This window comes from Dictyostelium purpureum, assembly GCF_000190715.1.
Source record: "Dictyostelium purpureum unplaced genomic scaffold DICPUscaffold_234, whole genome shotgun sequence".
Lineage (NCBI taxonomy): Eukaryota > Evosea > Eumycetozoa > Dictyosteliales > Dictyosteliaceae > Dictyostelium > Dictyostelium purpureum.
In genome coordinates, this window is record NW_003519570.1 from 11,720 (window position 1) to 26,267 (window position 14,548).

Below are 14,548 nucleotides of genomic sequence, written 5' to 3' on the forward strand. Positions count from 1 at the left end.
ATAGCAATCAATTACAAAAATAATCATTAAAGTTTTTATTATTATTCAACTAAACAATATAAATTTAATAATACTAAATAAATAATAAAAAACTATACTGACAAAAAAAAAATAAAAAAATTAGTGGTCTATTCAATAACATACCCATTTTGAATGACAGTTGTTTTATATATATAAATTTAATTTTCACTATATTTATATAATATGTTTGAGATTGTGAGAGTGTGTTGTGTTGTGTTTGTTTTTTTTATTTTTTATTATTTTTTTTTTTATTTTTTTTTTTTTGGGTTTTTCTGTTATAATTTAAAAATAAAATAATACTAACATCCTCCTTTTTTTATTTAAATATATTAGGCTATACTAATTAGTATCAAATAACTATTATTAATTAAAAAAAAAATTTTTTTTAATTATTTTTTTTTAAAAGTATAATAATTAAATAACAGCAATAAATAATAATAAAAATAAATTAATAACAAAATAATAATAAAAATTTTAGTATTTGTGGTTTTTTTTTTAAAAAAATTTTAAAAAAAGAATAATAATTTTAAATTTTAATTATCCAATTGTATTAATAGTAAATAATAATAATAATAATAATAGTATTAAACATAAATAATATAATAATAAAATTTTAAAATTTTTTTAATTAAAACAATTATTTTAAAATAACAACTTTAAATAATAATTATAAAATATTTAAAAAGAATAATAGAAAAAAGATATAGGAATAGTTTTAAAATTAAAGGGCAAAATAATTATAAATTATTTTCATTGTATAATATATGAACAAATAAAATGCAAGAACAAGAAATAAAAAACATTAATAGTGAAAAAATAGAGGAATCTAATGAATGTAATAATAAAATGACCACCACAACTACAACTTTAAATAATGAAGAGGAATCAAATAAAATTACAATTGAAAATAGTGTAACAGTAAATTCAAAACCAACCATTAGTCATAGTAATAGCAACTCAAGTAACTCAAGCAGCAATAATAATAATAGTAATAATGATATAGTTAAATTAGAGCCATATCCAAATGTAATGGGTAAATTTCCAATTCATGAAGCGGTATATAAAAATGATTTAGAAACATTAAAACAATTTTTTGGGGAAGAGAGTTTAGTAAATACATCAATCTCTAGTAATACCAATAATAATAATGGCGAGGAAGATGATGACGATGATGAAGATGATACAGATCCACATAATACAAGTTCTGTATCAAACAATGGCAAACCATCAATTAACGATAGAGATGATCAAGGTAGAACACCATTAATGTTTTCAAATACTTTAGCCGTAGCACAGTTTTTAATAGATAGGGGCTCAAAGGTTAATCATCGTGATCAAGAACGTCAAACCGCAATGCATAAATGTGCGATATATAATACTTCAGATATTTTAGAATTTTTTTTAAATGCAGGTGCTCATATTAAAAGGGATTTAAATGGCTGCACACCACTTCATATTTGTTCTTATAGGGGTCATATTCGATGTGCATCCATTATGATGGAAAAAGGTCCAAGAAGAGTTAAGGCTGAAGCTCGTGACAAAAAAGGTAAAACTGCTCTTCACTATGCTGCTGAATCGCCAGAATCTGACGAAATTTCTTCACAAATAATTTTAACTTTGTGTCAAGGTGGCTCATTATTAGATACAAAAGATAGAGTATGTATTTTATTCTCCATATATATTTTTTTTAAAAAAAAAACAATATATTAATATAAATTTAATATTAGGAAAAAAAAACACCATTACATTTTGCGACATTAATGGGTAAAGTCAAATCAGTAAATGTTTTATTAGAAAAAGGTGCAAATCCAGATATTCAAGATATTTTTGGAGCATTACCATTGCATTATGCAGTATCGTGTATTACTGGTAGAAAGATTGCAAAACAATTAATTGCAAAAGGTAGCAAGGTTAATGCACCAGATAATACAGGTCAAACACCAATATTTTATGCAGCAAAATCAGGCCACCCAAAGAATGTTACATCACTATTACGTTTAGGTGCTAATGCAACAGTTAAAGATTATCAAAACCGTACACCATTACATTTTTCGCTAGATATTGCCAATAGTACTATTAGCTCAATGTTAGTTTCAGCAGGTGCAGATGTTACACTCCGTTATAAATATGGTCAAAAAGGTGAACGTCCAGTTTCACCAAGAAAAGCGGGTCAATGGAAAGGTGAAAACAATACAATCGACGATGAGGAGTATGCTCAAGCTGATCTCTACGGTTTCTTACCAGATGTCTCATCAAACTCTACACAAATGAAAAGATGGAATGAAATTAAAGACTACTATATGAACCTAATGAAAGTAAATCTTAGTAAAGATAAAAGACTCGAAAAGAGATGGGTTAAATTACTTCGTTCTTGGTCCTCAAATGGTAAAAAGAGTAAAGTTCAAAATTTAGGTTGGAAAGGTGTACCCGAATCAACTAGAGGTGTTTTATGGAAATTAATTTTAGATCCAACAAAGACCAAATTAGAATCAAAAGTAAACTATGAACAACTTTTAGAGAGGGACTCTGATTTTGTCAAACAAATCGACTTGGATATAGATAGAACCTACAGGAACCATATTATTTTTAGAGAACGTTTCAATCAAGGACAACAACAACTATTTAATGTTTTAAAGGCCTATAGTATTTATGATCAAGATGTTGGTTATTGCCAAGGCATGTCAAGTATCGCCTCACTTTTATTAATGTATATGACCGAAGAAGAAGCCTTTTGGAGCTTGGTTTCATTAATGGAAAACCCACGTTATCAATTCCGTGGTTTATTTTTACCATCATTCCCATTGCTCTACAGAAACTATGCCATTCACGAAATTTTAATGCACGACGAACTCCCAAAAATTCAGTCCCATTTCAGTGTTGAGGGTATTACAACCTCAATGTATGCCACCAAATGGTTCCTTACCATCTTTTCTGGTAATATTCCTTTCCCTCTTTTGGTTAGATTTTGGGATTTGGTTTTATTAAATGGTTACTATATTGTACACAGTCTTTCAATTCATGTATTACGTAGTCATCAAGATATCCTCTCAAAAGATCCATTTGAAAAAATTTTAAATTTCTTTTCGACCCTCGAACAATCTGAAATTGACGTTAACAATTTTATAAAAAATTGTAAAAAACATAAAATTTTAGAGAAAAAAATCGAAAAACTCAACAAAAAATATGATTTGCAACAACAAAATTTAGGAAAAGAAATCAAAAATTTAACAACTACAACAAATACAAGTTCAAGTAGTTTAAATTCAATTTCAAATTTAAATTAAAATAAATAAATAAATTATTAATAATAATAAATAACTTAATTATGTACTATAAAATTATTTTTTTTTAAATAAAAAAGACCTATTTATTTTTTTTTTTAAACCAAAATAAAATAAGATAGCCGAAGATTTGCAAATACAATTTGTATTTGTTTTAATAGTGGCGCTCTTTTGAAAATCTCTTTGCGGTACTTTTGTTCCATAAGCTTTTCATTTTCTTTATTATCCCCTGTGGTGTGTTGGTAATAAATTGACTTTTAATTGAATTTATTAAATCTTGATCAATTTTTTGCAATAATAAATTTCTGAACGGTATTGCCATAGAGTGCTTGAAGAAATGAGTTCATATAACAGGTGCTTCCAAGATTAATAAGACCAACCCAATCGGATAAAACTCTTTTATTTAATATTCTCAAATACTAAAGAATCTAAGTCTGGCCATGCGTTTTCTTCTAATAATTTCTTCATTTCAAATTCACTTGGGTTTTCTTTGATTTTATTAAAGAGATGAATGGTTCTAAAATCCATTTTGAGTTTGTAAAAGTAAGGGGCCATTTTGTAAGTTTACTAAAAACTTCTAATAAATCGCTATCCTGTACTCTACCATTATCAATAACATTAATGAATACTGGGATTAGTTCAATAGGTGATTTATAATTGAACCTGTAATTTCATTGATATATTATCACTATTATTATTATTTTTTTTATTATCTAATATAATTGAAAAGAATTCTTGAATACTCTTTCTATTATGCTTTGTTGGTCAATTTATTTTCTTTTTTTTTTAAATAAAATAAAGAAATGTGTCACTTCTTTTTTTTTTTTTTTTAATTTTTTCACATATAATTTATTAAATACAACCCCACTGTTTTAAAACCAACTGTTGAATTTTTTTTTTCTTAATTATATTTTAATTAATAAAAACCCTTATTTTATACATTAAAAAAAAAAAAAAAAATCTATGGAAATTTTAATAAAATAAATTTTTAAAACTTCTATTACAAAGATAACTATAAAAAGAAATTTTAAAAAATTATAAATGGACTGTGTAATAAAAAATATAAAAAAAGAAATTAAATAAAAATTAAATAAAATTACTTTTTTTTATAATTAATTTATTATGTAAATGGATTATTTATATTTTCAGTAACTGGAATGCCACTATAAGAATATGATAAACCTTTACGCTTTCTATCTTTTCTAATACCAGAAAGCATTGTTTCTGAAATTGCTAAATAACAAAATCTATATTGGTCCCGTGTTTGAACCATTCCAGGTCTTTCATTTCTCATTTCTACGATTAATTTTGGTAAATTTATTGATGGTGCTTGTTTCTTTTCCTCATAATGCTTAAAAAAATTTGTAGCCACTGAATGAATTACACAAAAAGTTCCTGATCTGCCAATACCTGCACTATAGTTTTTAATAAAAAAAATGTTAACATTTTAAAATTGTACAAACAAATTACTGTTACAGAGGCCTGCTTACCTGCAATGTACAATAAATGGACCAGTTCTTTTAACATTGTCAACAAAACCAATAAATTTTAAAAAATTTGTTGTTGATTGTGGTGTGCCGTGATCAGGCCATGATGTATATTGAAAATGATATATTGTTCTTGATTTATTTAACTAAATTTATAAAATAAATAAAATATTAGTAAATCTTTATAAGAAAAAACTATAAAAAATACTTACTTTAATATTTTCAAGTGTAAATTGTCTTCTTATTAAAACATCTGGAATTACAAGATCATTTTCAATTCTAACTATAAATGAGCCATATCTTTCTTCACCACTATCTGGCCAATATTTATCACATTTTTGTTTTTGGTTTTCCTCTTCTTTTGTCAACATTACAATAACATTACTCTCTTGCTCCCATGTCATTTTCCAAAAATCATATATTGTATTTAATAATGGTCCCTGTGTGCAAATATAATTTTTATTCTTTTGAAAAAAAAAAAAAAAAAAAAAAAAAAAAAAAAAAAAAAAAAAAAAATTTTAAATATTAATATAATTGTCTTTAATTTCTTTTTACAGTATTACTTACACAAACAAAGCTTGCATTAATATAATCACCTTTAGTTGAATCCTCATCATCACTATCATGATCCTCATCACTGCTATTACTTAAAACATCACTTTGTCCAATACTTCCAATACTATTTCTTTTTTCATCATCATCCTTATTAGTATTTAAATTACTATTGCTATTATTACTATTACTATTTATATTATCAATACTATCAGTGCTATTATTTATGCCATTACCATTAGTATCCTCATAATCATCACTCTGATCGTCATAATCATCATCTGCACTAATTACGACTCTTGTATCTTCAACTATTTTTTTATTATTAATGGTGAAATAAAAAAAAATTAATAATTGTAATTTTAAAAAATATAATCGTTTATACTATACTAATACATACATGGTAAGACATTTGAGTATCTATTCTTTATCCTGTTTTTTGGTGCCAAAGCAGATTTAAATTTATCTGAATTTTGTTCAATTGATCTTAACTCTGTTTTTTGTAAAATAAACTAATTAAAAAAAAAATTGTTAGTATGAATATTTCCTAAATTTTATTAATAAACTAAACTTACATTAAACTCCTTATCAATACATGTTGGATGGTTATTAAAGTGTTCTATAATACTACTTGTTGGTTTGATTTCAAATGCGTCGAATGAATCGTCCATATCTTTGAAATTACTTTATTACTATAAAAATTATTGGTGAACAAAAAATGGAAAAATACAACTAATTTTTAGACACTTTGTAAACAATTACTAGTTACTATTTAAAATATATATAAAGAGAATAATAAAAAAAAAATACAATATAATAAAGATAAAACTTTTTGATTTGATTGGTTTTTTTTGAATTAAATTATTATTATTGTTATTATTATTTTTATTATAATAATTATATATTAAATATTAAAAAATATTAAAGAAAAAAATTAAAAAAATTGGTTAATTTTTTTTTTTTAATTTTTTTTTTTAATTTTTTATTTAATTCGACAAGTTGGTTTTTTTTAGGCTAGGGGGATAAAAAAAAATTATTTGTTGTATTTATTTTTAGTAAAATTTAGATTATTCACCTTAATTTATTGTGTGTTTGAGATTGATGATGTTTGATTTGGGTTTGATTTAATGGAAAAAAAAAAAATTATTAAAAATTTTTACAAAATTAAAAAAAAAAAAAAAAAAAAATTTAAATTTATAAATTTTAATTTAATTTAATATATATGTTTTTCTTTGTTTTTAATATTATTAATATAATTAATATTACTTGTATAGAGTGTGATGTGTGAGTGTGATGTAATAAAATTCTTTTTTTTAAAAAGTGAAAAAAAAAAAAAAATTTTAATTTAATTTAATTTAATTTAAAAAAATAATTAAAAATTAAAAATTGATGGTAATTTTTCTTTATTTTCTATTTATTCTTGGTTATTAAAATGAATTATTCGATTATAAAATCGGGTATTATTTTTTAGATATATAAGAAACAAGAAACAAGAAACAAACGACAGAATTACAGAATATAATGCGAAAGAAACAACCAAAACACAACTCTTGACACAAATAAAACCCAATAACAAAAAATCGAAAAATTAAAAAAAAAAAATTTTAAAAAAAAAATTAAAAAAAAATAAAAAAAAAAATTAAAAAAAAAATTATTATTATTATTTATAATTTTAATAAAAAAAAAAAAAAAAAAAAAAAAAAATCAAAAGAATTTGTTATTCAATTTGTTTATTTCAAGTCCATATTTGATCCTCCAATTATATTAATTATAATAACAATAAAAAAATAAATTGAAATAATTATTTTTTTTTTTTTTTCATTAGAATATTACCTTTTTTTTTCTATTGCCCACCAACTCATTTATTTTTTATTTTTTAATTTAAATTTAAATTTTTCATATTTTTACTATTTATTTATTTTTATATTTTAAAGATACATACAAAAAGATGTCTTTTTTATTCTTTTTTATATAGTCTAATAATTTTAATTATTTTTTGACTAATCATGTGGAATTAAAAACAAAAACATTTTATAAATATTTAAAACACAGGTAATTATTATTCTATAAAACTATTTTTATATTTTATATTTTTATAATCGCCAAAAAACACACACATATAAATTACATAAAAACCAAAAACTATAAAATTTTATTTTTATTTGCATAATAATTATTTTTTCAAATTCAAAGATAATAATTTACAGAATTTAAAAATATAAAATATATTTATAAATTTTATTCGTTTATTTTTTTTTTTTTATTTTTATTTTGTTTAAGTTTGTAATTTTATATCATCATCGAATCCCAAAAATACCAAATTTACAGAACCAAAAAGATTTTTTTTTTTTTTTTTTTATATAAAATTTTATTTATTTATTAAAAATTTCGTTTTTTTTTTTTTTTTTTATTTTTTTAACCATTTTTTTTCAGGTTATTTAATTTTATTTTAATTTTTTTTTTTTTAATAACTATATATTAGAAATAAAAAACTAATATACAAACCAAATTGGTTTTTTTTTTTTTTTTTTAAATTTATTTATTTATTTTTTTAAGGTTTTAAAAATTTTTTTTAAAATTTTTATCATTTTTGATATTTATTTTAAAAAAACGAATACGAGAAATCAAGATAATTATATAATAAATAAAAAGTAATAATAACAATAATATAGAGTAAAATAATACGAAAATATAATGGCAAATAGCAATAATAATAGAGCATCCACTGCGGTGGCAAACTCTGTTAATAAAAAAGAAGAACAAGATACATTAAATTTTTTTTATAAACCACATACAATTTTAGCCTTAGTAATGCAGGGCTGTTACAATTTATTTTGCATTTACAAAAGAACAATCACAAGCAAATAGCGTTAAAACGTAAAGTATCACAAGGTTATTATTATCACCATTTATTATTATCTCCATTTACTAATTTCAATTAAATTTATAGTGGTATATTAGCAGCATGTTCAGCATTTTTATTATTTTCAATGTTACAGATGAGAGATGGTTTATTTATTAGACCACATCCAGCATTTTGGAGAGTTGTTATGGGCCTTGGTGTTTTATATTTATGTGCATTAGTTTTTCTTTTATTCCAATCAGCAGATGATGCTCGTTTAATTATGAAGCATTTGGATCCAAAGCTTGGTGTACCATTGCCAGAAAGATCATACGCCGAAAATTGTGATCTTTATACTCCAGACAATCCAGAATCATACTTTAAAAACTTCAAAGATACAGTTAACGACGAATTTATTTGGGCTCATTTCTTTGGTTGGTGGGGCAAAACTTTACTTTTAAGAGATTATAGATTATGTTGGGTTTTAAGTATTTCATTCGAAATTTTAGAATTAACTTTTGCACATTTACTCCCAAATTTCCATGAATGTTGGTGGGATCATGTAAGTAAACTTTTACACACACGCAGTTTATTTTAAAGTTATATTAACGCGCGTTTTATATTTATATAGATTATTTTAGATATTTTAGTTTGTAATGCATTAGGTATTGTTATGGGTTTATTAACAATTAGATATTTACACATGAAAGAATACAATTGGGCAGGTGTCGATTCTCAACAAACTAAAGTTGAGGATAAAAAGAAACCATCATGGTATAATCCAATGACTTTACTTAAACAATTTACTCCACAAACTTTAGATACCTATAATTGGGGAATTTTATCATCATGGAAGAGATTCTTGGTTGTAATTTTATTAATCGTTTTAATTTCAATTGTCGAACTTAACGCCTTCTTCCTCAAAACTCTTTTATGGATTCCACCACCAAATCCATTAAATATTTATAGATTATTATTATGGTGTTTAATTGGTACCCCAGGTCTTCGTGAATATTATCAATTTGCAACCGATACGTAAATATCATCATATTATTACATTTTATTATATAGCTATTATAAAACTAATACTAATTTTTTTTTTTTCCAAATATAGAAAAACCAAAAAATTAGGTACAATGGCATGGATTTGTATTGCAAATGTATTTATTGAAGTTTTAATTTGTATTAAATATGGTGGTGCTATGTTTTGGCAAATTCCAACTCCACCAGAAGTTAAATATCCATGGATTATTGGAACTACCATTTTCACTGTTTCATCAGTTTTCTATTTTGCAATTTATAAAAATTATATTAATCCACAAAAAGTTAAAAATAATTAATTTCAAAAAAAAAATAAAATAAACAAAAGTAAATTGATCAAAAAGAATTTTTTTAAAAATATATAATAATCATGTTTAAAAAGGAATATATCTTCCCCAAATTTTTTTTTTTTAATTTTTTTTTAATTTTTTTTTAATTTTTTTTTTTCAATTTTTTTTAAAATTTTTTTTTATTTTTTTTTCATTTCTATTTATTTATATAGTTGATACCAAAAAGTGTCGTCTTTTGTTCAAAATAATTTTTTTTATTTCAAAAATTATTCACTTAAATTAATAAACTATTTATTATTGTTTTTTTATCACACACAAAATTTTATATTTTAATCAACATAAATTTAAAATCATTTATTTATTTATTTATTTTATAATTGTATTATAATATCTATTTATTTATCTATATACATTAAAATAAACATACACACATATTCACACATTCAAATAATAAGAGTATCAATATACATATACAAATATTAATTGGAAGAAAAATATAATAAATAGTTTTTTATTAAATTCAATATAATGATAAATTCAAAAGATTTAACTACTCTTTTGAGTTTATTGTCAGAGGATGAAAAACCTCTCGAAACTATAGCAACAACATTTTATAGAACGTTTAGCAAAAATGATCATTTTAAAGTTGGTTGTGCAATATACACAATGGTCAAAGATGGTTTTATAAAAATTCAAACACACAGAATTATTGGATTTTACATATTATTTAGTTTATATAAACCTGAAAACTCAATTCTATCATCAGGTTCGTTATCATCATCTTCAATTTTATCTACAACAGAAATCGATAAATCATCTTCAGGTCAAATATCATCAACATCAACAACCCCAACAACAGCATCAACATCAAGCACATCATCTTCAAATCAAGCAAATTCCACTCCATCTCCAAACCAAGATGAAAATTCAATTTTAGATTATCCAATCATATTCAATCCATTTTTACCAGTTTTTATTGACGAAATTGAAAAGCAATTCGATGAATTATCACCATGCTTTAATCCAATAGAAAAGAGTATATTAGCATCATTTTTAACAAATTTACCAAAAGATGTAAATATAAATTTTTAATTAAATTAACTTAAAATTTTTATAATTAAATCAACTAACTTTTTTTTTTAATTTAGTTTTCAAAAAAAACACCAAAAGAAATTATAAATATAACCAAAAGCACATTAGTATCACCATCTACAACATCAATAGCAGCCAATACATTTACAAAATCAACATTAAAAGAATATAAAAATTTCTATTTAGAAAGATTAGTAAACCATTGTTATCCGTCTTTCAGGAGTATTGGTGTGTCACAAAATTTAATACCCACAGATATAAATAATAATAATAATAATAATAATAATAATAATAATAATAATAATAATAATAATAATAACAATAATATAATATCAAATAACACCCCTTTAAATAACAATGTAATAGCGAGCTCACCATCAACAACTAATAATATAGCAACTACAGGTAATCTTAAAGACATTGAGGTCAACAGTGATCAATTAAGTTTCTTTTCATTTGAACCTCAATTCAAAAGAGTTACTCCACCAATTTTTAGTCCAGTTACTGTATGTTTATAAACTTTATTTTTCCTTATCATATGATATTAATTTTTTTTTTTTTTTTTTTTTTTATAAAAAGACCATTTGGATAAATTCATCAATAAATCATGGTTTATTATTATCAAATCCAACTATGGCCACTTCCCCAACAATCAATTCAAAAAAAATTGTTAGAGATTTAATGACAAGGGCGATCAAATGTAGATTAAAAAAAAACCAACTTTTACAAATTAAACAAGAAATGGACTCTGATCCAAAATTGGTACTCTATTCAGGATTAACACCAAAGAAACTACCAAATTTAGTTGAAAACAATACCAATGTCGCAATTGATGCATTATTAAAGTTAATTCATTCACCAGATTTCAAAGATTATTTCCAAATATTAATATCGATGGAAATGAACTTCCGTTCAATGGAGGTGGTAAATGCATTGGCTACATCTGTAGAGCTACCCAGCCATTTCATTCCCATGTATATAACAAACTGCATCAATACTTGTAACAATATCAAGGAAGATAAAGCAATGCAACAACGTAGTGTCCGTTTAGTTTGTGTTTTCATTCAATCATTAATTAGGAATAATATTATAGATATCAAAGATTTATTTTCTGAAGTTCAATCCTTTTGTTTAGAATTTTCAAAAATACGTGAAGCAATCAATTTATTTAAGTTTATAAACGAATCATCAAATAGTGCCAAATAATCAAAAACTAAAATTCATCTAAATTAATTATAAATAAAAAAATAAATAAACAAAAACTTATTAATAAATAAATTAATAAATAAATTAATAAATAAATTAACAACCATTATAAATAAATCAAAAAAAAAAAAATTATAAATAAATCAAAAAAAAAAAAAATTTATAAACTATCAATCAGCATTATTAAAAAATTGGGCAAAAAAAAAAAAAAAAAAAAAAAAAAAAAAAAAAAAAAAATTTACATTAAATATTTTAATGTACCATTTTATAATAATAAAGCTTTAATCCCGTGGTTATACCAATTCATTTTTGATTAGATTATCTCTTTGATAGATTTTAAAATTTCTCAATTTATTTCAAATAAACACCACAATAATTTTTTTTTTTTTTTTTTTTAATTTTTTTGATTTTTTTTTTATTTAAAATTTTTTTTTTTTTAATTTTTTTTTTAAAAAAAGTTGTGTTTTTTTTTTTTATTTTTTTATAATAATTTTTTTTATCTAAAAGTCTTTCAATTGACATTGTAATAAAAAAAACTTTTATTTTTATTCTTGTATATTATTTTCTTCTTTTAGTAACAATATAAAGATTTAATAATATTCAATAACTGTATATTTAATTTGTTGTAAAATTTAAAATACCCTTTGTATCATTATTTTTTTTTTAAAAAAAAAATATTTATATAAACCAATAAAATGAGAAAATTCAAGAAATCAATATCAATCACAAAGCAAAATCTAATGGAAAAAACTGGTAATAAAGAAAATACACTCGAACCAGATCAAATGAAGGAATTAGAAAAAGTAAGTAAAAGTTTATAAAAGGGGGTTTTGTGGATTATCCACAAAAAAAGTTATCGCCTGTGGATAAAAATCTTTTTTTTTTTTTTTTTTTTTTTTTTTTGCATAAAATTTTTCTTTAATTTTTTTTTTTTTTACTAACATTTCTTTTTTTTTTTTTTTTATAGCAAGTTACAGATACAAAGGATTATTTAAGAAAATTAACAAAATCTGTCGAAAAAGAAACTTTAAGCTCAGGTTTATCAATCCAAGATGGTACAGAGTTAGCAGATAATTTTATTGATTATAGCGTTTATGTCAGAGAAAATCAAACTGATATGGTAATTTTATCTGGTATTTTATCGAAAATTGGTGAATTTCAAGCTGGTTTTGAAGATTTAAAAGCTAAATTAGTAAATATTAAATAAATATAACAATATAATAGCAATATAATAATAGATATTAACAAAACTTTTTAATTTTATTTAGAACTCATCTTTAATTAATGATGTTAGTGACCCATTAAAATCAATTATAAAAACCGAATTAAAACAAGCAAAAGAATCTAAAAAAGAATATGATAGAGTTAGAATTGGATTTGATGCACAATTATCAGAGTTACAAACTTTAAAGAAACAAAAGAATGTTAAACCACAAAAGATTCAAGAATGTGAAGATGAATGTGAAAGATTAAGAACAAATTTTGAAAGAGTTGGTATCGATACAACATGCCTTTTACAAGATACAAATGTTATTACAGAATTTGAAACTGTCGAAAAACTTTGTGACTATTTAGATAGTTATCATACATTCTTCCAAAAAGGTTATAGATGGCTAGCCCAAATGATTCCAGATATTTATGAATACCGTCTTTATGTAGAAAAGAGAAAGGCCGAATTAGAAAAATCTAAAGTACGTATTTCAATGATGGTTTCACCACAAAAGCAACAACAAGATGCCATCTCTAAATCCAAAATTTTTGGTGAAGATCTTTCTGTCATTCTCCAAAGAGAAGGTTCTATCATTCCAAGATTTGTCACCAGAGCTTTCCAAGCAATTAGAAACCACATTTCAACTGAAGAAGGTCTTTTCCGTTTATCTGGTACAAAGAGAATTATTTTCGAATACAAAGCTAAAATCGACGAAGGCAAGGAGTATAATTTAAATGAAATAAGTGATATTCATGTCGTTTGTAATCTTGTTAAAATGTTCCTTAGAGAATTACAACCAGAGCCACTTCTCACCTACAGTCGTTATAACGAACTCATCGATACCTGCAATATTGAAGACTCAAATCAACGTGTCGAAAAGATTACCAAAATCCTTCAATCACTACCAAAACACTACTTTACTCTTTTACATCATTTAATTCATCTCTTACACCAAATCTCAACACAACCTAAATCAAAAATGGGTCCTGCTAATTTAGCTACAGTCGTTGGTCCAAATATTTTAATTTGCCAAACTGATGTTGTTTTAGAAGATATCGCTTTAGGTAATATGGTCGTTACAACTATTATTCAAAATTTTGAAAAAATATTTGGTGGCGAACCTGAAATTATTGTCGATAGTGCTCCAGCTTTTACTTCATCCCAAACAACTCCAACATTTAATAATAATCAACGTTTACCACCACCAGTTTATAACAATAATAACAATAGTACCATAAACCTTAATAAGGATGACGACGAAGAACCATATGATCCAAATGCCCCTCCAATTTACTCTGGTGTACCAATGAAAGGTAATAATTTACACCATTCAGATTCTTGTTCAACTTTAGATGATAGCTTTGATTCAGATAATGCTGTGGAGTTATCAGATTAATAAAAATAAATAATAATAAAAACAATAATATAATTAATATAATACAAACAATATAAACTAAATAATTAATTAATGAAATTGTTTCAAATAGTAATAATTTAATAATCAATTTCATTAATTATTTAACTTT

The 14,548-nt window shown here is 23.1% G+C and overlaps 5 protein-coding genes across 5 annotated transcripts; 4 read left to right on the forward strand and 1 right to left on the reverse strand.

Annotated features, from left to right (window-relative positions):
* Positions 1-798: 798 nt before the first annotated feature.
* On the forward strand, positions 799-3,305 carry DICPUDRAFT_81386 (uncharacterized protein; the record flags this gene model as incomplete). Its single annotated transcript, XM_003290613.1, has 2 exons — positions 799-1,273; positions 1,876-3,305. The coding sequence occupies 2 exons, from the start codon at positions 799-801 to the stop codon at positions 3,303-3,305; spliced, it is 1,905 nt and encodes a 634-aa protein (XP_003290661.1).
* Positions 3,306-4,379: 1,074 nt separating this feature from the next.
* Positions 4,380-6,081, reverse strand: DICPUDRAFT_92527 (uncharacterized protein). Its single transcript, XM_003290619.1, has 6 exons — positions 5,917-6,081; positions 5,742-5,853; positions 5,357-5,652; positions 5,002-5,253; positions 4,793-4,935; positions 4,380-4,717 (listed from the first exon to the last, which is right to left on the reverse strand). The coding sequence occupies exons 1-6, from the start codon at positions 6,010-6,012 to the stop codon at positions 4,423-4,425; spliced, it is 1,194 nt and encodes a 397-aa protein (XP_003290667.1). The 5' UTR covers positions 6,013-6,081; the 3' UTR covers positions 4,380-4,422.
* A 2,211-nt stretch (positions 6,082-8,292) lies between these two features.
* On the forward strand, positions 8,293-9,523 carry DICPUDRAFT_37736 (uncharacterized protein; the record flags this gene model as incomplete). The annotated part of the gene is made up of 3 exons (XM_003290614.1): positions 8,293-8,745; positions 8,815-9,218; positions 9,298-9,523. Coding segments are annotated over 3 exons (1,083 nt in total), but the record flags the coding sequence as incomplete, so codon positions are not given.
* Positions 9,524-10,042: 519 nt separating this feature from the next.
* DICPUDRAFT_81389 (uncharacterized protein) lies at positions 10,043-11,812 on the forward strand (the record flags this gene model as incomplete). The annotated part of the gene is made up of 3 exons (XM_003290615.1): positions 10,043-10,588; positions 10,663-11,112; positions 11,186-11,812. 3 exons carry the CDS (start codon positions 10,043-10,045, stop codon positions 11,810-11,812), a joined length of 1,623 nt encoding a protein of 540 aa, XP_003290663.1.
* A 695-nt stretch (positions 11,813-12,507) lies between these two features.
* Positions 12,508-14,418, forward strand: DICPUDRAFT_155202 (uncharacterized protein; the record flags this gene model as incomplete). Its single annotated transcript, XM_003290616.1, has 3 exons — positions 12,508-12,615; positions 12,780-13,004; positions 13,081-14,418. The coding sequence occupies 3 exons, from the start codon at positions 12,508-12,510 to the stop codon at positions 14,416-14,418; spliced, it is 1,671 nt and encodes a 556-aa protein (XP_003290664.1).
* Between the last annotated feature and the right edge of the window lie 130 nt (positions 14,419-14,548).

Bases quoted from the DNA above. Each gene is read 5' to 3' on its own strand.
- DICPUDRAFT_92527 (XM_003290619.1), bottom strand. From the start codon at position 6,012: ATGGACGATTCATTCGACGCATTTGAAATCAAACCAACAAGTAGTATT. The intron at 5,854-5,916 runs GTAAGTTTAGTT...TTTTTTAATTAG, and splicing joins GTATTGATAAGGAGTTTAAT to TTTATTTTACAAAAAACAGA. The intron at 4,718-4,792 runs GTAAGCAGGCCT...TAAAAACTATAG, and splicing joins CCATTTATTGTACATTGCAG to TGCAGGTATTGGCAGATCAG.